A 27,926-nucleotide genomic window follows, 5' to 3' on the forward strand; every position below is an offset into this window, starting at 1 on the left:
CAGTTTCTGAGAGCTCCACACTTTGCACACCCAGGCCCTCCCTAGAAACTTAATGTCTTGCGTGTTGTTAGAAAAATGTTTTTCTTTGTTACTTTTTAGATGTATCATCTTCTTTTATACTTAAAAACTCATCAACTCAAAATAAAGTGCACAAAAAAAGGAAAGCATCGGAATTGGTTGAATTTCTGTTAATCGGAGAGACCACTGTAACAGGTTTTGTAGTATGATTTTCTCCCACAACAACAATGAAGTAGAGGTGAATAGGTTTATCTGCAACTGTTGGGAGAGGTAGCTTTCATGAGGAAGTGAGGTCCTTCTACTTCCATTAACTTACTTCTTTTAATCAGCCTTGCAGGATCTAGGCCAGAGGTCTGCCAAGCTGGTCCTGGAGAGATGCAGTGTCTGCTGATTTTTGTTTTCGGCTTTAAATGAGTTACCAATTGAGTGTGTAATCAACTGCTACATACAATCACACAGGCTAGTCACGCCACTTTTACCTTTCTTCTAACTGCTGCCTAGCAGCCATTGTATTTTTCATCCAATACTAAGATAGACAAACACATGTAATGTGTGTAATGGGGTGGGGCAGTGAATTCAATGCAAAATCATATAATACTGTATGATGTCATAATTCAATCACCAACCATAAAATTATATTATGTTGCAACCTGCATAATGCAAATGTTGGAGAATGGCAGGGGGTCCTAAATTCAAATACAATTCAAAGCCTCTAATTAGCATATGTAACCTAATTAACATACTATGTTGTCAAATGCCTAGAAACCAAAGACATGATAGTCCTTATAAGGACCCTGCTATACAGAATTAGAACCCTACAGTTGGTTTTATAACTGAATGTGGCACTGGGTTTGCCCCTCCTTGGGGGCAAAAGGTGCTGTTATCCATTCAAAAGGCCAAAGACAAGAACTGGCTCTCTTCTTCAGCACATAATGTTTCAGAGGAAGACACTTAATGTCCAGCTCAACAGGTGAGCTGATATCATCCAATCAACCAGCCAAGGTCACTGATGCACGATGAGGCACTCTCATCCCAGCTGGCTGAAGCCTCCCTTCCTCCATCCCTCCCTTTCTGGGCAACGCTAGCACTAGTTATTTGTCACCCTTCATTGAAATGCAATATGTAGAACCACAGCTTAGGTTAGTGTTTGCCAATGAGGGCAATGCATTGTTACCGAGTTGAACTCAGTAGCAGTATACCAATCAATTGTTTAGGGTGGGCTCAAAATATTTTCAAATTCCAGCAACAAAAATAGCACAGACACTGCCCTCCATCCGGGGGATCCCACCCATAAACAGAAATAAATTAGAGCTTATCCATGTGCTATGCATGTAAATCTGCTACATGTGCCCTTAGAGTATGAAACACTGATACAGACTAAGCAAGTTTTTTGGAACTCTGATGTCACTGATGATTAAGACACACTTCTTTTCCACTGCTAGGACATATAAAAGACAATGAATGAGACATTTTAGAGTCACAAAGTTATATATATGTTAGGTCAACAATTTGTAGCTTCATGACTAGGAATGTTCAGAACACTTCTAGGGACCACACAAACACATCTTTATGAATGGCAGTGTGACAGCACAGAGAATTCATTTACCGGGCTGCAACAATTTCTTGTCTCCTGGCTCACAACTTTCTGTCAACATCCTAGTTCTTCGGATCAAGGGCACATTTCAGATAACAGAGTCAAAGCCACCCTTGAGGCACACTGCACATGTGCATTATTGCTAATTTAAGTTTCTCATCAATTTCAAATTTCTTGCAGACATACAGTCTATACTTGATAATCATAACAGGAGTGATGTCAGATGTAATAGCCAGAATAGTGAAACTGTTAACCAGCCATACACCAAAGTGCTTCATCTCCTGCTCTAGACTCGTAAAGCACTTATTTTGGTTTTCATTTTTACTAAACCACAGTGTTTCCTGCCAATGCTGCTTCAATCGCATAGTCAAACCAGGCTACGTCCAAGCCAGTTGGGCCCTACTGCGAGTATAAAAGACCTGGTTCAATATGCGCCCTAGTCAAAGCATATTCTACCTGGTATGTTGTGTGGTTCTATTGCAATATGGCTGACTGGTGCAATGCACACTCACATTGGAGTATGACAACATTGGGTTAATTTTGTGCTTATACTTGGAATAAGCAAGAAACCGTGACAAGATTCAGTGGAGAAGGTGAGAAGAGGCTAGGGGGTGAAAATCCCTTTGAACATTCTCTTAGGACTGCATGGCAAAGGCAAGACTAAGCATATACAGTATAAACCCACTGGGCTGGTCTTAGTCTCACTCAAGCCTTCTCAAGTACCTCCACCTGCTCAATATCCAAGAAAAACGTCAGTGCAGGTACATAAGCTGTAGTGCAAGTGGTCCTATATCTAGGACCATTTTACACTATATTAAACCCCCTACATAGTAATATAGTGTCATAAGAGGTACAGAAAGAGTGCAGAGGTGCAGTAAGAACATGCCTTAACCGTGCATTTACTCCAGTGCTCTCTCATGTTATACAGCAGTGGTTCCCAAACTCTGAGTCTGGAATAATTTATTATTATTGCCACCAGTTTGTCTCCACCATGTGAATTTGGGAATTTGAACTTGTATTTCAAAGGTCTCCATAGGCACTCCAACTGCACAGTCAAGTGACTAATCATAGCAGTTTCTAATTGAGACATTTATAAAAACAATTAGTTGAGCTAATATGGGAAGAGTCATCATGTCCCTGTACCAAATAAAAAAATACAGGCAGCATGTCCACGGTAGTAAATAATCTAACTGAATTTAACATCCAAGTGTGGCTTGTAAACATCACTGTAAATCATCATCTGTGCTTAATTAGTGGCAATAACTTTTTTTAAACTTAGATTGAGGTGCTGCAAATGGGATAATTGTTTGAGAAGGGGCTTGACAAAGAGTCTATCGTAACCCCTAGCTGGCGGAGGACTGACGTACAATACGAGAAAACAAGGGGAGACAAACTGGTGGCCCTACTTATTGTACATAATACATGTTCCACTGCATTTACTGATCAGGGCCCATCCATACATCGGAGCAGTGCCTTAGCAGGATGAGCCATCCAGCAGCCCCAAGTTTATACTTTAACACAAGGTTGATCACAGGAAATAAATTCACTCATCAAATGGACTGTGGTGATCAGCAAGTTTGGGAACCACTGTTGCACGAAAGTAAGCCTTTCATTTCACTTGAAAAATTCTGAGAACTGACAAATGGAATCGATGCAGGATCTCAATTTGCACAACATGGAGGGGAAAAGGCAGCACACGATCTCCAGTAATGGGGCCTGGGACTCCTGGAGTTATGATATGGAAGCCATCTGGTGCTCAGGCTCAGCACCTACAATACAAACCTGTTTCTGAAGGCAAGGAAGGGGGGTGGGGGTTGGATTGAAAGGGTGATACCAACTGATGTAAAGTCCACCTGTGTGACCCAGAGCATGAGGGTGAATGCACATTTAGGCTTCTGCTTTCCTATGATCCCTCACAGGTGAACAGTACACAAACTGCCACTCAAACCTTCATAATTCCCTCCCTCAAATGTCTATAGGTCTCCTTCCGATTTCAAATCAATGCAGATAAATACAGATTTTATCATAAATATATTAAGCAAATATAATCTCATATATTCTCTCTATATATAGATATATTCATATGTATCTAGTGTTTTATAAGGTGTTTGAGCTATAGAAGCATTTTTGTTGGCAGTAGAGAAGCTATTGCGTCGACCAGGGCTGCCCAACCCTGTTCCTGGAGATCTACTGTCCTGTTTTCAGTTCAACTCTAATTTGGCACACTTGATTCTACTAAAGATGTTCAATGAGATCTCTAGTTGCTGAATGAAGTGTGCTTTGTTAGGGTTGGACTAAAAACCAACAGGATGGTAGACCAGGGTTGGGCAGCCCTGGTTTAGACACATCCCCCTTCCTAGGATGTGGTCAACCACAGAAACTAATCACAGCAAGGGAAACCACACAATCCACCAAATACACAATTATCATTCCATATTAAGCAACAGGAATAGTGGTGCTGCTTTCAGGAGGATAATATATGAAGTTCTAGAATCAGAAGTCACGATTTGCAGGATGCTAGAATTGGGGGGAGATGGAGTCTGTCACAAAGTCTCATTGCCATCACTGTGCAAAGGTCTAGTCAGTTGCCTTGGAGATGCTGATGACGACAAATGTTGTACATGGTCACACTGTTGACTAAAGTTGAGCTAAGGAACAAGGTAGAGGAGGGCAGGTGAGGGGGGAGGGGTTATGGGTTGGCCTTGTATTTGGAAGCATCGCGTGGTTCGCTGCTGGGATTGCTCCAGTCATCTGCCTCTGCACTGGTCTGGTAGTGTCGCCATGCGGATTTGTTGAACACAGGGAGACGCTCAAAGGACTCACTGGAGAGAGCCTGGAGACAGAGATCAGTCAAGCAAGTAAGAACAGACTCACATCACAGTAAGACCCGCCTCTCACAGCTAATGTTACAGTATGTTTCTCCTGATTAAATCAACATCTTACTGACTGCAGACTGACAGCAGGTCCTATTTACACTCATACCCGATATAGCTGACAAAATGGGAATATCCACAGAATGTGATCATCTACATAGACTAGATATTTCAAGTCTTATATATCTGATTCTGTGCATTTATATTAAGATCACATTTTAGTCCAAGCTGTGGTTCTCAATGTTCCATCTCACCTGTCAAGCAACTCGAAAATAGGGGTAGAACAAACATGTCATCGCATGTGAACTTGAGACCAATGATGGAGTACAAACTGACATCAAACTGAATACATTTCGTCACAAAGTATCCGTTTCTTATTATGAACATAGGTGTTGATTGGAGGACCTCCTCTCTAGTTTGTCTGTGAAAAATGATGACTGTGACATCTGCCTTATCCCTGGTTTATTATCCTGCTCGTGCCTACGGAATGTTTTTGTCTGTAAAATGCTGGTGACTGGAGAAGACACACGCTGATTCGAGTTTTCACATTTAGTGGCAATGGCGATCTGATGAGATGCAGACTACTTTCAGATGCATTTCTAATTTTTGTAAAATCCCATCAATATCCAATTTATTATGTTTAGACTACACTTATCAAGTGTGATTGGATTTGTCAAAAAATTGTATATATAGCTCATACTGTAAAAAAGTGAAGTAAAGTAACGTTGCATTAATATAGATCATGGTAAATGGTTTATCAGCAACCAGATCATTGCAGTGGACGAGAGCACAACAATTACATTTGATTATGATGATAAAGAATGCCATCGATGGATTATAATGGCAAAAATGATTTAACTTCTTGCTGTTATATTAAACGGAATTCCAAACCAGATGTGACACAACAACACAACGCACGGAAAACCAGAAATGAATTTTCATTGCCTTTCTCTTTAACACAGATAAAGAGATGTACCAAGTGAAACCATCCTTTTCCTATCACCATAGCAAGGTATATAGTATCTCATAAAAAACATGTTTTTAACGTACAAAAATGACAAGTCACTCACACATACAAAACACTGTGTATAACTCATTCATTCAAACTGGCAAAATCTACGCCTGCCATTAAAAATATTGTTATCAAAATGACGCAAAGTTACTGTACTACAAACAATATAGGCTATCTTGCCTCACTGAAATTAAATAAGCTGTATTCCAAAGCAATGCTACCCAATGTTTCCTCTGTCTGAGGAGCGTGTTTTGTTTAGCACTTTCGCTTTGCTATATGTAAAACAGTGGCTGTGACAAAGGGTGCGGTGGCATAAGTATAAACGCATCAGAAACGCAGCTGAAATATGTCCAGTGTACGTACTCACGGATTTGACAGCCATCCAATGAGCCTTGATTGACAAAATTATCAGCAAGCTTGTAGAATTAGAGCTCCCTAGGTCGTAACTTGTGTACCCTTCTGTCTGTTTTCTGTTATTTCGTGCACTTTTAGTGTTTGTAAAGTTTATAAGGCATTTTCATACACTTATCTGCAGGTAGGAGTCCTCTTCGCTGTTTTCCTTAGGTAGATCAGTGACCTTATGTGAGAATTAGAAGTAGTAGAACCGGAACACTTGATAGTAGAGAATAGGAGCAGACGCATATATCCCAGCAATCTTTGTATATTATAAAATGACAATAGTACGAGAAATAAGGACAAATGATGAAACTGAGTAGTTGAAACAATATGTTTTCATCAGAATGGGCATGTAGGTGAAGTTTGACATGATCACAGACTATAAGTGCAAAGTAAACAAATGGTATATATAACAAACGGTATAAGGAATCACTCGTTAAAGTAGTGGGTGAAATAACATGTGATATTGCGTAGGAAATCTATTGCACTGTTACTAGTACTTTTGTCATGTTCAGTACTAGTAGTTATAATTATTATTAAATCATGATTTTAAATGTAATGTTTTAATGGGGAGTTGCAGAGAGTACATACGAAGTAATTGTTTGTATGTGGGTAGGTAGAGAACAGGGCAAGGTAACATGAATGTAGAAATGTGGCGTTTGCTGATAAAAACATTTTCTACAGTAGCCAAGTGAAGAAATATAGTTAGTAGAAATGCCACAATGGTCAGCTGGTAACTTTTTTAAAAAATCAATACATTTGCTGTCATGAAATGCATATGGCTGGCCGTGAGTGACTTTTGGTAAAGGAAATATAAGTGTAAGAAAACGTTAGTGTAAAATATGAAAGTATTTGCCTGAGGGCGAGGCAGGCGTTTGATCCTTCGATGTCACGCTGTCCAGTCCATAACTCTGGCAGTACGCCACCATGACATAGCGGTTCAATGTGTGAAATCTTTTGGTCAAACGTGTCCGTGGGTTTAAAGAAGATCACAGGCCAGTAAGCACAGCTGAGCTCCATGTTAATCCATATGGACTGGCGATATTGTAGCCGGTTAACTAAACGCGTAGATGGTACATCATAATGCGGTGTATACGTTCGGTGCAAAAGCAATAATTGAGAAGTACCAGACAATTATTAGTGAGGAATAGAGCAGGTTAAAGAAACTTGCTTCTGGTGGGGCTTGAACCTGGGACCCCATGGTCCATAGATTGTAACATTGACCAATGAGCCACAAACAGACTAGCTGTTGAGACTGGAAATGTCTTAGGATAAAAAAATATGTGTATTTTGCGTGTGTATGTGAGACTTTGATTGGCTCATGTAGGTGAAGGATTGGATGGTGTCTGTAAAATGTCCAATGGGGAGACAATTTGTTTGTGGGCTAGGCGGCAGGAAGAAGAAGAAGAAGAAGAAGAAGAAGAAGAAGAAGAAGAAGAAGAAGAAGAAGAAGAAGAAGAAGAAGAAGAAGAAGAAGAAGAAGAAGAAGAAGAAGAAGAAGAAGAAGAAGAAGAAGAAGAAGAAGAAGAAGAAGAAGAAGAAGAAGAAGAAGAAGAAGAATGCAAAATCCCCTTAGTTTGGGGCTTTATTGTGTGGACATGTGAAGTTGTTTATGAATTCTGTCTGTTGAAATGGGGTACAGAAATTAATGTTTTTAATGGCTGAGGGTCTGTGGCTGTTGTGGTTATTTCTGTGGGGAACCCTGAAAAGTGCCAAACTCTCGGTGCTGAATAGGTATGGGGCATGCCGCCCCGCCAATGCGTAACTCGGCAGGATGGCATACCTGCCATCCCAGTTACCCGTTGTGTCGTCCTGCCTATTTTTTCCCCCACCATCCCCAAAGTTCAGTTCTGCTGCCTACCATCCACTGTGATGCATGTGAATGCAGAATAAACAGGGCTTTAGTGAGATTAATTTCACTTTACAATACAAGCCAAAACTCTGGTCATGATAAATGTGTGATGTCATAACGACGCAGCCCTTAGAACAAAGTAGAAGGAATAGTAGCAGGAATAGTAGCAGGAATGCCAGCATCTCATCACGCACCAGCCCCCGACTAGGCACCCCTAAGTCTGTCTGTTGAGCCACACACTTGCAAACAATAGGTGAGGTAGCAGCAGTGAGCACTGATAAAAGTATGATTAAGAAATTTTAAAAAAGGAGGGGAAGCATAAACACGAGTACGTTGTACACTCCCACCTTCAGGTAGATGACAGCATCTGTCCCCACCCCCTCCATGGAGTACAGCTTAAGGTCCCCCTGAAAATACCGAGCATAAAGTCTGGATATGGGCAGGCCATGCCCAAACCCTGCCTGGACACAAAGAACAAGACATTAAACCACTCCAAACCAGCTCAAGGCATGGACAGCAAAGGGTTAACTGTACTTAATTTAGCATTACACGACATAAAATTATTTTGGCAAGCAAGACCACACAAACACAGATAACCACAATCCACCACAAGTGGACACACACATAGAACAAGATGTGCACAAACCACCACATAGAATATGCAAATGAAACAATATTTAGATAGACTGACATATACACAGATACATATGAATGTGTAAACACAGAAACATACACACAATATCCATGCAGCACATTAACTGACGGATCCTGAGTGAATAGCATCTGGCTTTGTTTCTGGGTAGAGGTTTTGAGTTGGGGATTGGCTTGGGTTGGAGTTTGATCTGGACAGGGTTGGGTTGGGTTAGGTTTGGGGCTGAGGTAGAGGTATGGGTTTGGGTTTGAATGCAGGGGTGGAGGGTGAGGGGGAGTTACTAGGGGGACAGCTTGTGTGGCTCCGAGACTTGGGGTGGGTGCTGTGGAGTACATGTAGTTAAAAAGGCGGTCAATCTTCCGGAAGGGCACGCCACCTCCACTGTCACTGATCTGAGGGAGAAAGAGTTGTCAGAAGGTCAGAAGGTCAGTATATGTGTTTCAATCCTGTACAGGTGTGTGTGAATATGTGTGTGTATATGTGTGAGCGTGTGTGTGCGTGTATATACGCATGTGTACCTTTATAGAGAGATCCTCCTTCCCCAGGGACACCAGTGTTGTGATGGGGGGTAACTCCTCTAATCTGTTCTCATACAGCTCCACTGAAGCTCGCATTGGGTTCTACATGCACATGGACATCAAATATTATATACAGAGATACTGTAGACACACTGAAAGATTCTAATGAGTCTGTTCATTGTAGGGGGATGGGGGATGGGGGGGGGGGGTTGCTCCCTGCTCTCAATATATTTGGCATCAGAAACAGTCTCTATCTAGAAGAACGTTTAATGGGCAAGAATGAACCAGAGATGAGGGCCTGATCATTGGCTGAATCAATGTTTAAAGAGATGAGCCAGTGGTCTGGAACCTGTATAATCCACTCATTACAGTTACACAATCCCAATTACACTGTCACATTAAATAATGGGATAACAGGATCTAGAGAGAAAAAGGGCCTTGCTTACACTTGTCTTTTAATATCTTTCTGGAATGTAATATGTATTTGTATATCCAACTTTTGGAAAAATTTGTCCCACATTTGATGATAGCAGTCTAAAAACAAAAGAAATTGGATATGTATGAGGATGAACTGTTGGTCGGAATCCACCAATATCAGGTTTGAATATAAATAGTCCAGTGTGGGTGTCGCTAACATCCAACACATGATAATGTGGACGTGTTAAATAGTCCATAAGTTATTACACACCCTGCTGCACTGCAAGGAATCAGGTCTGATAGAATATTAAGCTCAACAACTAGAAGAAATGCTAACACAGTCTAAAAGATGGCCACATACAGTGCAGTCCAAGTATCTGAACAGTGACACAGTTTTTGATGTTTTGTCTGGACTTACCTGGCCCCAAGAGTTCAAAACTTTTTATCTCAATCAGATCCGATCAGATTTTGAAATCCCATATTTTGTGATCCAGGATCAGACAACACAGCCAGATTTTGTCCCAGTATTTCAAAGAAGGATCACCCTGATCCAGATTCAGACTTGTCAGATCCTGATTATCAGTGCTTTAAAGCACTGGGACATTACTGAGAAAGATTACGATTTTCTAACCTTCAAATTATACATAATATTCGGAGGGCTTTAAAGGTGTAAAATGTAACTTTTTGAGTGTCAATTTTTATGGCCCTACAAATGTAAACAACCTTTTATTTTTTTTATTTTTACATCTAAAACTAGTTTTGACAGCTCTTGATACAATAGTTTTAGCAGTTTGCAAGTGCTAACATTTTTGTATTTGATTTAAAAGCCATAAAAGGTTTGTTTGTAAACATTAAAGCAAAACAGGCTTGTATTTTGATAAACTTACTACTTGGATGAATGCACTGTTCTGAGAGGTAGGCTAAAGGCCAATGTGACAGAAAAAAGTAAACAAAATTTTTGCAACCATTGAGCCTACAAACAATGTGTTATTTTAATTTACAAACTCTACCATCTTTTTATATTAAAATGTACTTTTAAATGAATTATATACTATATTTTGTTCTGGTAATCCACTCTAAATCCACCCTTCTACTGGGATCAAGGTAATCCTGATTTTTTTGGATCAAAATGATCCGAATCCTTTGTTAAAGTTTTTAACTACGCATTTTGAAGATTTGATCCAGATTAAAGCTAGGATTCAACTGATCTGATCGGATTCCAAAGTGATCCCAATCCTATTTTTTTGGTTTTGAACTACCCATTTGCAGGATTTAATCCAATCCGATAGTCAAAATCTGATCAGATCACTTTTGAACTCCTGGGCCCTGAAGACAGAAAAGCAGCCTTAGTTGGGGGTTCGGAAGAACAGCAGAGTACCCAGAGTGTGTATTGCACTTTCATGCCCCTCTGTCACTGGATCTTGACTCTTGAATAACACCTACTCTTTATGACACTCAGAGCTGTGCTTTTTTCTCCTGTTGAACGCATACACAGTGCCCCTCAGTCCCCTGGTGCAGGACTCACCTTAAAGAGCTCAAACAGCATATGCAGCAGGTGGGAGGGCACGTACACCACCTGGATGGGTTTGCCAGGGGCCTTTGCTGGGAAGGAGAGGTGAGAAATTCATAGTGAGCATTACTGGTACAGATATTTACACAGCAATCACAACACTGACTGGATCAGTTATGCAGCTACCATGCCCGTTTCCAGTGACTGCATCAGATGTACCCAGCATGCTAAGTCGCAGTATAATCACAGAGAATCTGTCTTTCTTTTTTAGCCACAAACTTGGAACAGGTAATCACATAGGCTCATCACACTGATACTACATTCTCCTTCAATTCAGGAGAGTGCACATGAGCATACAGTCTCCTAAAGAGTGTGCTGACAGCCACAGCTTCTTCTCATTCTGCAGTTCACCAACTGAGCTGAATAGTGCTTGTGTCAAAGGAGTACTGTGGCAGGGCTCGGTTTGTGGGAGAAGTTTGGGGCAGTCTGAGGACCATGCCTACTGGTTAAGTAGGCACATGCACCTTGAGTGCATCAGTAATTAATCCAGGTATTTAAAGTGTGCTTTCTTCCCAGCAGGCGTCTGTGACCAAGGAAAACGCGAGCCAAGAGAGAGAGAGAGACGAACATGCCAACACGAGAAAAGGCTGGAAAGTGTCATAGTTTCATTATTTTGTCTTTGTTATTTTAGTTTGTTGTTTCGCTTTATTATTTTTACCCTGATCCCTGATGAAGGGTGAAGGGCAAAGCTGTTTTGTTTGTTTTGTATTAGACTGGATTCTCTCTCCCTAAAGTGCGTAAATAAAGACCGGAATATTCCCGGATTCACGTATCTCCCTGTGTCCAACTCTTCTGTTCAGAAAGGGGTGTGTCACAGTGTGTAACAAGTAGAATTCAAGCACGGCTGATACTGGTGCCCAATGGACCAGAAGAGTTGCTCATACATGATGAGATGACATTCCTCCTGATCGAACCTTCCCTCCCTAAGAAACACTATTGTCTACAGCCATGCATGTCAGTCATGTGCATGATTATCACAGGCCATTTACAGAACTGTTCTCAAATCAGTGACAGGCTCTCCTGGTATTTACCTCACATTTTGACCCCAATCTTTTCACAGTGATTCTGTGTCTTTTGCATGCTTTAATTCACACAGTTATTAATATAAGCATAAGCATAAGGTTTTTAATATTTTTTTTATTTTAGATTTGATTTGATATTTGTGATTTTCTGAGGTTTCGTTTTTATAAATGGTGGTTGTACTTATTTGCTTAATTTACATACAGTCCTTTGAGCACATAAAAATATAATAATTATTATTATTATTATTATTACCATTGAACTCAGTGATCTCCAGCTTGGGGGCTACCATGTAGTACTGCTCACACAGCATTTTGGCTGTCTCATAGGCATCTGAAACAGGAAGCACATTCAGACAACCAGAGAACAGGTCACATCACCACACTGTAACTTATATTCTTGCATATGCTCAATTTGCAAAAATGGGTATTTACTGAAGCAGTTGCTTGTTCCAGGGTGCATCACCAGTATGAATTTGAACTGTGTCTTTAAACCTTGTTCCCCAAATACCTATTATATGCATCACCTTACACAACAGTGGTCAAAACAAAATTTAAGAACATGAGAATGTTGGTCACTAGAACATACCACTCTATACTTGCCATGTTACCTAGAGTACCCCGTCTGATCATCCCACAAGTCTGCTGCTATCAATATCCCAGCTCTCGAAGCTATTCCATTCTTTAACAGCTCTCTCTCTCTGAAAAATACCTCCAGACCCATAACATAACTATACTTTACAATATAAAACTACACTCTGCAAAAACTGCATGGATGCATTAAGTAGGCAGTATACTTTGTAAGAAGTAGAACTTTTTGAGCAAAAAGATGCAATGAGAACACTGAAGAACAAAAAACGCGGTGTTGTGTGTTCTCACGGTGCAGTGTGCGATGGCCTCCAGGGAGAACTTTTAGAAAATGTCTTTCTTGTTCTCTGACCCCCCCCCCCCCCTCTTGGCAATTGGTCCAAATATCACATGGTTGGTCACGTCACAGTTGAGAGTTCAGAGGGCAGACTTCACGGAGAGTCAACGCCAATCTCTCTTCTGTAGAGATGGGAATTCTGTGACTTCCCGCATGTTTAGTGAATGATGCTACTCATGTCAGCAAGTCATCAAAATGCCTAGCACACGCCTAACCCATCATTAATCGCTATGGAAAGATATATTACAAGATACCCTCGGGGTCGGATGAGAGCGGGGGAGGATGATCAACCCTCAGGACAGACCATTGTTATGACCACCCAAGACGGACAATCGACTACATAACAGCTAAGCGATGTATCCCGGGTCTGCAGATGTGGGAAGATATGAACGGGAGGGGTCTGAAGATATACCAGACAAAGATGAAGTGCACTTCATGCAATGTACAGGACAACCTCATGAGACGGAGGAGAGGCCAGGGCAGGAGTCAAACCACAGTCCCCAGAATCTCCAGGCATGTGACAAAGAGGGTGGCAGGAACAGCATCGCTGATGTATCAGAGGAGACAAGGCACCAGAGGGAGAGTGAAGACACTCAGGACACAAGACGACCTGTGCAGAACACCTGCACAGGAGATGCCTGGAAAGAGCCAGTGAATTGGCCTGCCGCAGCAGCAAAGAAGGAATGGGAGATGTTTGATCACGATGTGGACCAGGTGCTGGAAGCAGCAATTGCAGGAGACTTGGGGAAGAAGCTCAGGGCCATTGGCCGGTTGCATAAAACACCTTAAATTTTTCCCTTAAATGTTTTACTTAAGGGATTATTTTCCCTTGCCTAAGGGGATCTTGTAAGTGTGTTGCATAAACCCCCTCAAATGTTTTCCTTAGGTAAGGGTAATTCTTAAGTCTTTTACTGTATATTGGTGTATCGCCTCATGGTAAAAACAGGGGAATCCCCATGTTACCATGGAGATGGCTCGGATGTCCCTTGTTGAGGAGGTTACGTTAGAGATACAGTAGCTTGTGAATCCGTTTAACGGCAATTTTAACTAATTAAATAGTAAAATAACTAACATAGTCTAACTAGTTACCTAATAATAATAATAATAATAATCAACTAGGTAGCGAACCAAATTTTGAAATGAACTGTAAACGAAGAAACCCAAATTGGCGTTATTGATGGCACGCATATCGAGGTGCCGGAATCCTGATGTGCATGCCGTCAATAACGCCACAGGTCCATGGAAAGCCATGCTGCCTAAAAAATTCCCTCTTGATGACTTCTTGTTCGGTGCGAGATTGCACGGTTCTGTTTAAGCGGCGCCTGTCAGGGTGCAGTGGAGGGTTAGGACCCAAATGCAGAGGGGGAAAAACTCAAACTCCAAAAAGGTAAGAACAAAAGACTTTACTTAAAAAAAGGAACAAAAGGGAACAAAAGGCCTCGCAGGGCAACTCTTCACAAACAAAGAAAAACTTCAAAACACAGAACACAAAGAAACTCCAAGAATCAAAAACCCGTAACAATAGAACATGGGCAGAAACATGGCCAGAAGCACACACTAACAACACAACCAACAAGGATCCAGCACCTGAGTCAAGGAAGAAGGAACTTAAATAGAAAGGACACTGACGAGACACAGGAGGGCACCATGAACAATCAGGCCACAGAGAGGGAAGGGAAAACGAGACAACCAGGAACCAATAATTGAACAATTGAAGACAATCATACAATTACACAGGGTACAAGCAGGACACAAAACAGAAGTGCCACCATCTGGCGACCCAACAAGGGAAACACAGACAGGAACGCAGAACCATGACAGCGCCGTCATTCATATGGGTTGTCCCTGTCTCTAAAAATTTGTCAAGGCACATTTTCCTCCTCCAATGACTTAAGACAATGTGTTGCTAACCTTAAATTAAACTAAGGGAAATTGTCGTTGAGGTATTTTATGCAACACTTAAAGGATTTTAAGGGATTACTTAAGGGAAAACGGAATACTTAAAGGAAATCTTAAGGGTTTTTTTATCATTTCACTTAAGGAAACCCTTAAATAACACTTATGGGTTTTTTATGCAACACCCTTAAGTTTAAGGGACATTTAAGGGAAAACTTAAGGGGAAATTTCACTTAAGGTGTTTTATGCAACCGGGCACATGTCTTCAATCATCTGGAGCATAGGGGCTGATCGCTTCAGAAAGAAGGAGCTGAAAGCCAGATCAAACACCCAGCCAAAGGAAAACAGCAATTTTCTGAAGGAGATAGCAATCCTAAGAGGCGATCTGCGGAGGCTGAAGAAGGCTTTTCGTGAAGTGGCAGAGGATGAGAAACCAGCACTCACTGAAATCCGAGACAACAACATCTTGCGCCGAGCTGAGTGCCACCGCAGGGAGAGGAAGTGATGGATGAAAGAAAGGGTAGACTTCACTAAGAACCCATTCACATACCTGTCGAAACTTCTGGGCGACGAAAGATCAGGGGAGTTGAAAGCAACAAAGGAGGAGGTGGAGGAGCACCTTCATCAAGTCCACAGTGACCCCAGAGGGAGGACAGCTTGGAGGAGATGGAGAAACTCATCAAACCAGCGGAACCAACTATCCCCTTTGGAGTAGAGGAATCAAGCTGGCAGGAAGTCAACAACTTTTTCAAGAAGGCCAGAAGAAAATCAGCCCCAGGGCCAAATGGTATTCCGTACAAGGCGTACAAGTATTGCGAAAGGCTCAGGAGATGACTCGAAGTTACTGAGGGTGGCATGGAGGAAGAACTTCCTTGCTGACAGTTGGTTGGTTGCTGAGGGATGCTTCACCCCTAAGGAAGAAAACTCCACAGAGATCAAACAATTCCATACTATCTCACTCCTCAATGTGGAAGGCAAAATCTTCTTTGGGATTCTGACCACTTTCATGTTGGACAACAAGTATATGGTAAATGGACTGCATTTTATATAGCGCTTTTATCCAAAGCGCTTTACAATTGATGCCTCTCATTCGCCAGAGCAGTTAGAGATTAGGGGTTAGGTGTCTTGCTCAAGGACACTTCGACATGCCCAGGGCGGGGTTTGAACCGGCAACCCTCCGACTGCCAGACAATCGGTCTTACCTCCTGAGCTATATCGCCCATGACACTTCAGTTCAGAAAGGTGGAGTTCTGGGGGTACTTGGCTGTCTTGAGCACACCAGTGTAATATCTAAGATCACTGAGGATGTGAAAAGGAACCACGGTGACCTGACAGTACTGTGATGTAAGCAATGCGTACAGAACGATACCCCACAAGCTAGTGGAATTAACACTGATGACCTACCATGTCCCGGAGCGATTCCAGTAGCTCTTGCAGTGCTACTTCGACAAGTTCAACATGCGTTTCACCTGCGGGAACTTCACCACTGACAACAGAGACTGGAGGTGGGCATTGTCACTGAATCTCAGTGATTCTGTTTTCTACAGCGATGAACCTTCTCATCAAGTCAGCAGAGAAGTTACGTTGGGGTGCAGTACTGGCAAGTGGCATTCAACAGGCGCCCATCAGGGCATTCATGGATGACCTCACCATCACAGCAAATTCAGTACCTGAAGGGAGATAGATTTTGGAGGACTTGGTCGAGCTCACCAATTGGACAAGGATGGAGTTCAAACCTGCAAAATCCAGAATCTTGGTACTGAGGAGGGGGCATATCCAGGATCAGTTTCGCTTTAAGATTGGAGAGGACATCATCCCAACGGTCCAAGAGAAACCGGTGAAGTGCTTGGGGAAATGGTACAGGGCGGACCTCAACGACAAACAGAGTGTGAAGGAGATGCTCATTCAAGCTGAAACCTGGATGACATCTCTAGAGAAGAGCGGCCTACCCGGCAAGTATAAGGCCTGGGGATACCAACATGGGGTGCTTCCCAGACTGCTCTGGTCACTGCTCGTTTACGAGGTACCCGGTACCACTGTTGAGGGGCTGGAGAGGAAGATGAACACCGACCCGAGGAGATAGCTGGGCATCCCAAGAAGCTTCTACTCCATTGGCCTGTACAGCACAGGCAGCAAGCTGCAGCTGCCAGTAACATCCGATGTCGAGGAGTACAAGGCAACAAAAATACACCAGACCATGATGCTGCGAGACTGTAAAGATGCAAGAATACGCCAGGCAGACATTGAGGTCAGAAGAGGTTGCAAGTGGTCAGCCAGCAGAGCACTGAGGGAGGCGGAGGATTGCCTGCATCATGCCGACATCATCGGGTCAGTAGCCCAGCGCAGGCTAGGTCTGAGTTGCTCCACCAGGGCAAGCTGGAATAAGGCTAACCCGAAGGAGCGGCGTGGCATGGTGCAGAGGGAGGTCCGCAAGGCAGAGGAGCTAAGCCGACATGTCAAGGCTGTAGCCATGAATAAGCAGGGCAGCTGGACGAGGTGGGAGAGCGTGCGAGAGAGGGCACTAACCTGGCAGGACATCTGGAGCATGGAAGGACACCGGATCAAATTTCTGTTGTGTTCCATGTATGATATCCTGCCTACTCCATCAAACCTCCACACATGGGGGTTGGCAGAGAGCCCCAGCTGCACGCTCTGCGGAAGGCCAGCCAACCTTGAGCATGCCCTCTCCTCGTGTCGGTCAAGTCTGGCGGATGGGAAATTCCGGTGGCGACACGACCAGATTCTAACACAGTTGGATGCTGGTGTGAAGCAGGCAAGAAAGAAGCCAAAACAACATCCTAATGGCCCTTGTTTCATCCACTTTCTCAGGTCAGGGGAGAGTGCGGCAGCAGAGATGAGGAGCAAAGGGGTCAGGCCATGGCAAACGACTGGGAGATGCGGGAGGACCTTAAGAAGCAGCTAAAATTCCCAGAGGACATAACCCACACTAGCCTCAGACCTGATATTGTCCTCTGGTCTAAAGGTACCAAGCAGGTGGTTCTTATCAAGCTTACAGTACCCTGGGAAGAGAGGATGGAGGAGGCACATAAGCGCAAGCTAAAGAAATATCAGGCCCTCGTCTTCAAGAGCCAACAGAATGTATGGAAGGCCTGGAACCTGCCGGTGGAAGTCGGCTGCAGGGGCTTCGCAGGGCAGCCGCTCTGGAGAGCTCTTGGACTGCTTGGGATTGAAGGCCTGACTAGGAAGTGGTTGGTAGCCAACATCACCAAGCAGGCAGAGGCAGCATCCTGGTGGATCTGGATAAAGTGGAATGAGCAGTGGCAGAGCCAAAGAAGGAGAGAGCGATGCCACTGGCTCACAGATGGCGCAGGGCCGAGTACCTGTAAAGGTGAGCCGGTTGCAATAACACTTATCGTATTTTGCATATGCATAAATATACTTTCTTTATATGTGCATGCTCATTTGTCTATTCTTTAAAATGCTTTGGAACACCAACTGGTTAATTCAGCTGCTCCATAAAGAAATCAGGAGAGCCCTTTTCTTTTTTAATTTTTCGATAAAGGTTTCAAACCACTAAGAGAGTATGATAAAGTTTTGTACTGTAGAGACTGAATATTCTGTATGCTGTTATTATTAAAGCTGTGCTGCATATAACAACACAAAATTCTTTCAATCAACAGAGACCTGAAGTGACATACACATTTCACCTGCTCTAGCAACCTATGCCCTCACTTGCCACCATACTCTACATTTTTATTATTTAACCACTCTTAACCAGGAAGGTCAGTTGTGACCTTTTTGCATTTACAATAACATTCAGGATATAAACAAAGCACAGAATACAGAAAAAACGCTAATAAACACTGGCCTATACAAGCAAGCAGAGCCTCTTACCTGAGTCTACCTCCACCCACTCACCTGTCACCATGTCCACCTCTGCTCGCACATCTATCACCACATGCATCCTCTCACCTGCCTTCATCTCCACAACCTTAGCTATTAACATCTCCATCTCCACCCTTTCACTGCCCGTGTCCACTCACCTGTCACCACCTCTGCCACGCTGCAGTGTGGATCAATGCTGCCAATATGTTTGGGGTGAGCGGGATTTGTGTCATTCCCAAACAGGAGAGCTGCAATACAGAACACCACATTAGATCTGAGACACACATAAGCTCACATATTACCTGACTAACTACAGGTAATAAATGACTGAGTCACTCCGTTGAGGAGGTGGTGATGATAACACTGTAGTTCCGATTACACTGGGGTGTTCTCTCGTCTCGGTTATGGTTAAAACAAAGAAGAGAGAACACATCACACAATGATGATTTAAAGCTTTGTGAAGGAATCATTCTCCATCCAGTGTACAATGAAATATACCAGAATGCTGAAGAAACATACAGAGTGGTAGTGGTCACCTTTTTGTTTGAGTTTTTGTTGCAGTTACACTGCAGCCAATGCTATTGCTTACTGTGCTGATTGATGAGCATGCGGAATGAGATGCGGTTGGTGTAGAACCGGTCCAGGAAATACTGGATGTTTTTAATCAACATTATTTTTAATCAACATTATTTGCGGATACATACTTCTTTCTCCGCACTCATATTCATGGAAAATATGTGCAATGCATAGATTGTAAACAATCTTTAAGTGCAGGTTTTGTTTTTGCTGGTTATTCTGAAAGCTAACATGGTAGATAACAGACTGATGTATCTTGTTTGTTAAATGTAGACTACTTGGTGATTAAAACTGATTTTTAACAGATAAATTGAATTTATGATTTAATCCCCCTAACACGGTATGAAGACGCTATGTGTTAGGCTACTTGCCATTTGATTAGTCCGATCGTTGGCACACTTGATAATAAAGGAAAATTAATGAAAACAGGTTGAGATAAATTATTGGTTTAAAGGAAAGTTTTGCGCCCCACCAATTTTCAGCTCACCAGTCGCCACTGCCAATAACACAAAATTGAGCAGCGTCGCCAAATACAACCCATGGTGACCTAATTACTTGTATTATGAGGCTACATAACATATCATACAGAGAGTAGTCAATGTGTGGAATAGCCTGCCAGGTCACGTAGTAGAGGCAGAAACTCTGGGGATTTTCATGACTAGGCTTGATACCATGTTAGATACTACCAAGTCTGTAGGTAATCAGAGCACTAATTTAGTTAGGAAAATGGTGAGCATCGCTGGGCTGAATGGCCTGTTCTCGTCATTATATTATGTTAAGTTTTATGTTATATTCTGAACATAACAAAACATAACATAACATAATGTCAGGCATGTAATTCACCATTTGGCCATTCTCAGCTATAGGAAGCTTCAATGTCCTCAGCCAGCCTAGCCTGAAGATAAGACAGAGCAGGAACTTGGGGGTCAATATCTGAGGTGTGAATGTGTATGTCTGCATGTGTGTGTGTCAGAGGTGGTGTCCATGCCCCCTCCTCTTTTTAAAATCAATTAATTTTCAATACATTATGCAGCTTTTTTTGGTCAGTCAGTTTATTGGGCAACTTGGAAAGAAGAAGTTTTGTAACAAGCCATAAACAGGCTTATCTCAGAAACAACACACAATATCACAGAAACAATACACAATATCACAATGTTTCCACTCTCCTCCGTGTTCTTCAGAGTGTTTGCATTTAGGATCTAACAATGGAGCTATACAGACATCCATATATACACAATGAAAAATTATTTTATGCAACTAGGCATGCTCAAATGATTTCTGAGAAACACACAAAATTTAGCAGCGATGACAGTGAAAACAAAACATGTATAATAATAAAATACAGTACATTTCCAAAATTATGTGGACACCAGTATGTACTTGTTGAACATCTCATTCCAAATCCATGGGCGTTAACATGGACTTGGACTCCCCTTTGCTGCTATAGCAGCCTCAACTCTACTGGAAGGCTTTCCACTGGATTTTGGAACATGGCTGTGGGGATTTGTTCCATTCAACCATAAGAGCATTTGTGAGGTTGGACAATCATGTTGGGTATAAGGCCTTGCCCGCAGTTCGTCTTCCAATTCATCCCAAAGGTGCTTGATGGGGTAGAGGCCAGGGCTCTGTGCAGGCCAGTCAAGTTCCATTTCATGAAGCTCTTAACAAACAGTTCTTGTACTGACATTGTTTCCAGAGGTAGTTTGGAACTCTATAGTGAATGTTTCAATCAAGGACAAATTATTTTTACGCATGCTTCAATACAAGCTTCAGAACCTGGCGGTCCCACTCTGTGAGAATGTGTGGCCTTCCGCTTCGTGACTGAGCTGTTGTTGCTCCTATATGTTTCCACTTCGCAATAACAGCACTTACAGTTGACTGGGGCAGCTCTACCAGGGCAGAAAGTTGATGAACTAACTTGTCGGAAAAGTGACATCCTATGACAGTGTCACATTGAAAGTCACTGAGCTCTTCAATACAACACATTCTACTGCCAATGTTTGTCAATGGAGATTGCATGGCTGTATGCTTGATTAACCACTAATTAGAGGGAGTGTCCACATACCTTTGGAAATGTAGTGTTGTTTCTGGAAATTAGAGCAAATTAAATGGATGCTTAATGATATGTATAGATCAATAAACCTCAAACTTGAATGTTCTTTCACTAACTGCTGATATACAAAATGGTTTTAGTCATTTTCAATTTAATAACAGAAAAGACAGCATTCAATATGAGCACGGGGCAGTGTACCCCAGCACTCCACTACAGCAACCAAAAAGGAGTTCACTCGCATAAACACTTCTTCAAGTGCCCAGCATGCACCTCACACACTCCAAATGAGGTAACACTACAATATTGAGCACACATAATGTTTTGCATGTGTCATGGTTTTGGCTGATACCACCATTTCTTTTCCTGCCTGCGCCTTTTCTTCAGTTATTACGGCCATTGGTTTTTTCCTGCGCCTTTTCTTCAGTTATTACAGCCGTTTGGTTTTCTTCTTTTCCTTGATTGAATTATACACGTGCAAATCCCCTTTAACTATTTGCACCTGTTGGCTCTCTATTTAAACCCTTAGCAAGCCGAAAAGCTTTGCTTCAGTGTCACTTACGTTGCACTAGAGCCGGTATTCTGTCAAGTGTGGTAAGGTAGAAGATTGAGAGTTTGTGGTAGTGGATTTTTGTGGCTACAAAGTTAGCACAACAATCTTTAGCTTTATGGGTTGTTGGCAACAAGTTAGTGCCACAACCTAAAACTCGGAATTCTTCATTGGTGTTACTTTTTCAGCCTTGGTTCAAGGTCTGTTTTCTTTAAGTTACCCCGTTTTCTGCACAGGCAGTTTTGTTTTATTTTCAGTAGGTTCATACTCCTTAAAGGAGTACCATGGTGGTTGAACGTGACACTTCCCAGTTGTCTTTAGGCAACAACAAAACAAATGTGCATAATTTTTTTATTATTCAGTCATTTCAACGTACTTTAAAACGTATTTTTCTAAGCCTAAATTTCCCACTATAAAAGTTCACCCGAACCGTCTGGGCGTGGTAATGAGAACTGTCAGTTAGCTATGATTGACAGACCGTGCTCCATTACCATAGCTACCCCCATGATACGCGCTCTTTTTGGGAGACTTTTCACAAACTAGCTAGCTTAGTAGTATATCAAGTATCGATATATAGCTAAGGTAAGGACGTTGACTTATATCCAATTATAATTTTTGCTATCTAGCTAGCCAAGTTAAGATAAAAGCACAACTATAATGTCCTCATAAAAGAAAACTAGCTAGCTAACGTTATCGATAACATTGCCTTATGAAAGCAAACTACCTAGCTAGCTAACGTTAGCTAGCTAGCTAAATGAATATAACCAGAAATAATCTAATAGTCCTTAAAAGGCACTCTAATTTAAGTGAACCTAACGTTAGTCAAATATTTGTATTGTCTTGCCTGTAAGCCAGCGGCGCAAACTATGGGTCTCAAGTTATCCATGGGTTTACGGGGCGTGGAAAGGGGAGTGGTTACTGTGTTCGTGACGCACCAAGTTGACAACTTTCTCAACCGGTTGAAAATAGGACGATAAATTTAAAATGCATATTTCTCCAAAAATACAGAACGGACATATTTAATACTTTACTCATTGTGTTTCTTCAATGCCTCTTGTGCAAATAGCACATAAACCTGAGAAAGTGTGAAAATCACCGTGGTACTCCTTTAAGCTTTTGTTTGTTACCCAGTACGCGGGTTGTTTAGAGCTTTTCTTTGGGATACTCTCCCTAAGGAGTATTGTTTTTCTTTTTGTTCCTTTTCCCCTGTCCTTTTGTCTCTTGAGACTTAGTAGTTATTCTACCTCTGGTGAATAGCTTAAAGAACCCCTGTTCGGTCACTGTTGGTCTCCCAAAACCCCCACGCCCTCACAGCATGTTCCCATAACAGTTCTGTTTTAGTAACCATAGCAGTGGTGTTTATTAATCAAGTGGTGGTGCTGCTGAGTGGAAGAAAGCCTTCACAGCTGCAATGTTCAATTACCTTTTAGTAGTGCTGTTTAAGGAGGTCCTGTTTAAGTAGTAGTACTAAAGGCTAAAACTAGGGATAGAACCAACTTTGTGAGATCCCACAACTGAAACAGCAGATCAGATCAGTCACACTTTCATGAAAAGCTTTGAACTTTCCCAGGAGCACTGATAAGTCCATTGTAACAAAAAATACGCCACCAATCAGACACTACCAAGAACAGGCTGTTCTGCCAAACTGAGAAAATAGACAAGACCAATTGTCAGAGAAGTGACCAAAAGGCCAGCCACAACACTGCAGCTTGCAGAGGTTCTTGGTTGAAATGAGAGAATTTTCCCAAAGATCAACAATCTCTTTAGCACTTCACTGAAGTTATCTGGATAAGAAAGTATTCCAAGTCATGCAATATCATTTAATGTGTTTTAAAAAGAAAAAAAAAAGCCTTTCAAGAAAATACACTCTCTTTCCACTCACTCATTTAGGGCGCGTGGGTCTTCTGGACTCTTGTTCTCATAACCCAAAAGTTCCACAAAACTCTGCATATACCTGTGGGTCACAAAACACATGCACAAACCACACTGTAGTTAATATCTAAGTCTGCTCAGTCAACACATTATCCAACTAAGTTATACAATTATGTATACAGTTTACATCTTTGTATTCCACCCATACAACTGAATATATAATACTCAGAGGGGATATGAAGCAAATATGCTTTTGAAGGGATATGGCACAGAGTATGCTGGGAGATAAGACATGCCACCTCACCATTTCTGCACCAGTTTGACAGATGGCTGGCTGAGCAGGTTGTCAGGCAGCAAGTTGACCTCTCGCATGGTGTTGGCCAATCGCACCGGCAGTTCCTTCCGCAGAAACATGTAGGACGTCTTTTCACATGCATTGTCCCGCCCTGGATGAAATAGGGAAGAATGAGAGTGAAGAAAATGCAAGTGCACAGTAACTTGAGTGCAAAGTTTTTGACAGCTTATAGGTATCTCAAAAGGGACACCAGCAGAATAAAAAATTTTGTTCCTAATTTTTCTGTTTGCAACCCACCCCAAAAATCTCAATCTGACAATAGGCTATGGTCCATGTTCCATGATACTCATCTGGGTATTGACAGATGGCAAAAGCATACCACAGTCTACAGACAAAGTTGTGCTCTCAGATACAACTGAGGGTGGAAAAATGCAGGCCTAATCTGGCTAACTGTATATAGCAAATTTAGGCCTCAATTTTTTCCCAAAACTTAAACAGGAGCATTAGCCGTTAAAACCGCTGGATTCAGAAATCCTAACCTTTAGCCAATAAGCAATTATTTATTACTAATTAAGTAACTTCAGCACTGAGTATTTCTATCACCTCCAGGGATAATAAACAGAATAACACCATTCCTGCTTTGCTTTTTCTTTTCAGAGAAAGAAATAAAATAATGTGCAGTCTGATCCGAGGAAAAACTCCTCACTTACCCAACACATGAAATAGATTTTAGATTTCATATAGTCATTATCAAAAATATCGATTATCAGTTAAATCGCCAAATTAGTTGATAGGCAGAGAAATCTGTTGGATCAACTTTTATTAAAATGTACAACTCACAACCAAATTAAAATGGATAGTTACATGAATTCAATGTCTAATCTAAAGACAAAGGCTCAAACTAACTTAAACAAAAATATTGCAGACATAGAAGAGTTAGTCACAAAAGAAATTAACAAAAGAGAGTAAGACCAAGAATGCAAGATCCCACACACACCAAACACCAGATCCCGATGCAAGACTCAAATCCTCCAGAAGGCAACCGCAAAAAATTAAAAACAGGTCCACATTTGTGTAGTTGAAAGAGGGCGAAGGACATCCAGTCTTCTCCTGGCCTATGTATATTTAACGAATCATCAGGGGAGGATGCTTGGCCTGATAGATTGAGGCCAAGTTAAGGTGTGGAAAGGGGGGTCAGACAAGGACTGTGTAGCAGAACCAGGGGTGTGGGGTTTCCACGTCACAAGTTGAATAACTAAAACACACAAACGAAGTATAATTAAACAAGGAAAGTTTATTGGGGGAAACTCACAAAGGGGAAGGGGGGAAATCAGGCAACCAGTCCAATTCCACAATCCGTATCCGTATTCCAAAGTCCAAATCCAAAGCCGGGTTCTCAACAAAACGAGTCGATACACAAGCGGGTAGTCAGGCAGTCCAGGTCACAACAGTACTTCAATCAGATATTTGATATTTCGCAATCTCTCTCTCTCTCTCTCTCTCTCTCTCTCTCTCTCTCTCTCTCTCTCTCTCTCTCTCTCTCTCTCTCTCTCTCTCTCTCTCTCTCTCTCTCTCTCTCCCCCTCCCTCCCTCCCTCCCTCCAACGTGCTGCCAGGTACCTGTTCTCCACTACCAATCCCTTTACTTTGAGGTGTTTTCTGAGGGTTTTTGGGTGCTTAACTACAGCCAGTTAACATCTGTTGCGGTGGACATTCAGGGGTTGATATCTACTGTTGCCATTTGAGAAATCTGAATCTAGCATCTGGGCCTGATGTTTCTTGGTGTTTGATGTGCGTAGTGTCTGATATTTTTGTCTTACACCTCATCAGGCATTTTTACATTTTCCTCCCTATCATTTTGGAATATTCAAATGTCTTTTGGTTTGTGGAACTTTGGTCCTGGTTTTTCGTGGGACTATTTTGGGAGAAACAGGCTGTGGTTTGGTATTTTCCTTCACTCATTTCTTTTGTGACTGAACCTGTCCATGTCTGTAATATTTGTTGGTTAACCCCTTCACGCAATGCCCCTAGTGGTCAGCACGCTGGCATGCCTAGATTGTTCAATTCAGACATACTGTGCTCCTGCAACCAAATTATGAGTTGAAAACACAAACTCTGTGTTCTAGCTTTATTAGTCGGCGATTCAGGGGAACCATGCCGAAGACGAAGTTTCTAAGCACCATCATTGTCATGCTGGTTGTCCATTTACCCCTCCATGCAGTCTTATCTGTAACTATACTCCCCACATAACCTTATCATTGGTTTTACATGTAGAGATGTCCCTTTCGAGACTGAGTGGTCATATATTGTCTTGGATAATCCGTTTATGAAATATACACCACCTTCCAAAACAAATGTGCGTAATACCACACATGCTGTTTACGGTGTTGTCGCCCTTTGTAGTACAATCTGGCTTAATCAACAATTAATCTATCTAATAGGAGACAGAATAAGCTTTCTAACAATGTATAATATGTCTAATTTTACTTTTGGAATAGCGTTTTATAGCTCAGCGTAAACTAAAGTTTTGTCTCATTATCAGTGCATTAACCATTCAGTCTGAGGTAGCAGTAAAAGACATTGCACCTGGCAAAACTTTATTGATGACTTTCGTCATTTCTTGAAAGATATTTTTATTCTTGAGAACTTCTGAGCATGGCTAAGGCATACATATAGACATAACTGACATAGTTAAGAGACCTAGCTGGAGTAAGACAGAAGCGGAGAGAAGGACTGAATTGATTTACTGTCTCTGTCTCTATCTTCTGAACACAGATAACATTTCATTATCGCTATGTAAGTAATACCGGTCAACATATTTCGGTTATATACATTATTTTTTAAATTGAGTGTCTTTAAATAGGTTAGTGGTATTTTATAATGCCGATATTTTACACTGTAATGTAAGCGTTCGTTGGTAGCTTAGTAGTTTTTGTATTTCAGGCACCAGATATGACGTGAAACATCGTCAAAACGTGGATGGTTGAATAATGTTTTCATATTGTCTCATCCACAAACAAGAAAACATTACATACTGTAGAATACATAAATACATAAAATAGTTAATTATTACCCATTTAGGCACTGTACCGCATTGTGTGACAATGTTTTTGCATTACTTTTTAATCTGATATCAATGTCTAATCTTAAACCTTCATAATGGGCTCATTTATGCTTTAAAGTGGACAAAAGCTTCATAGATCTTTAGTAATTCTACATATCCACTCTTAGATTTTATGAAGTTGTGGTTAAGGAGGTTTTGATCCAGGACATGTATAGTTTAACCTGTTGTATATATGGGATCTCTCAGTATTTCATTGCAAACTAAAAAGAGCAAATCCATTTTTGCCTTTTTTCCCAGACAATTGCTTTGTGGCACTTTAATTCTTTCTAAATTATGAATATACACTGCCGGTCAAAAGTTTTAGAACACCCTCATTTTTCCAAGTTTTATTTAAATTTAAGCAGTTCAAGTCCAGTGAATGACCTGAAATGGTACAAAGGTAAGTGGTAAACTGCCACTGTAACTGAGGTTAAAAAAAAGTTTAGGTTACCAAAAACTGAAAAATAATGTAAATTTCAGAGTTATAAAAAAAGGGGGACAAGTAATGGATTAACAACATACAGCTTTTCTGCAGCAATGGAAGTAAATTAAGCCTTGACAGTTGATGCAAACAATTCCAACAGGTGTCCCAGCTTTTGTTGATCACTTATAAACCCTCTTGTCTGTATAAAATCAGTGTTGGAACAGACTGTATTACTACACCCTCTGAAGCATGATTTGGACAATATTGCACTGCAGGAAGTATTATATTGCTATCATAATGGCGAGAAAAAGGAAATTAACAAAGGAAGACAGACAAACCATTATAACCCTTAAAAGTGTAGGTCTTTCCTTTAGAGAAATTGCAAAGAAAGCCAAGGTGTCAGTGAGTACAGTTTCCTACACCATCAAAATGCACTTGGAAACTCTGACAAGAAGAGGTCCGGCAGACC

General features: G+C 41.6%; 1 protein-coding gene across 1 annotated transcript in view; it reads right to left on the reverse strand.

Annotated features, from left to right (window-relative positions):
• Nucleotides 1-1,487: 1,487 nt before the first annotated feature.
• The window catches only part of pdk3a (pyruvate dehydrogenase kinase, isozyme 3a), a 43,487-nt gene continuing 17,048 nt past the window's right edge, over nt 1,488-27,926 (reverse strand). Inside the window, exons 3-12 of the mRNA XM_064334120.1 lie at nt 23,941-24,082; nt 23,645-23,718; nt 19,178-19,252; nt 18,747-18,836; nt 12,178-12,255; nt 10,858-10,934; nt 8,916-9,017; nt 8,679-8,789; nt 8,093-8,206; nt 1,488-4,445 (exon numbers count right to left, since the gene is read on the reverse strand). Of these exons, the coding sequence (XP_064190190.1) occupies nt 4,302-4,445; nt 8,093-8,206; nt 8,679-8,789; nt 8,916-9,017; nt 10,858-10,934; nt 12,178-12,255; nt 18,747-18,836; nt 19,178-19,252; nt 23,645-23,718; nt 23,941-24,082 (1,007 nt within the window). The 3' untranslated portion in view covers nt 1,488-4,301. The remainder of the gene's footprint in view (nt 4,446-8,092; nt 8,207-8,678; nt 8,790-8,915; nt 9,018-10,857; nt 10,935-12,177; nt 12,256-18,746; nt 18,837-19,177; nt 19,253-23,644; nt 23,719-23,940; nt 24,083-27,926) is intronic.

This window comes from Anguilla rostrata, chromosome 4 (genome assembly GCF_018555375.3).
Source record: "Anguilla rostrata isolate EN2019 chromosome 4, ASM1855537v3, whole genome shotgun sequence".
Taxonomy (NCBI): Eukaryota; Metazoa; Chordata; class Actinopteri; order Anguilliformes; family Anguillidae; genus Anguilla; species Anguilla rostrata.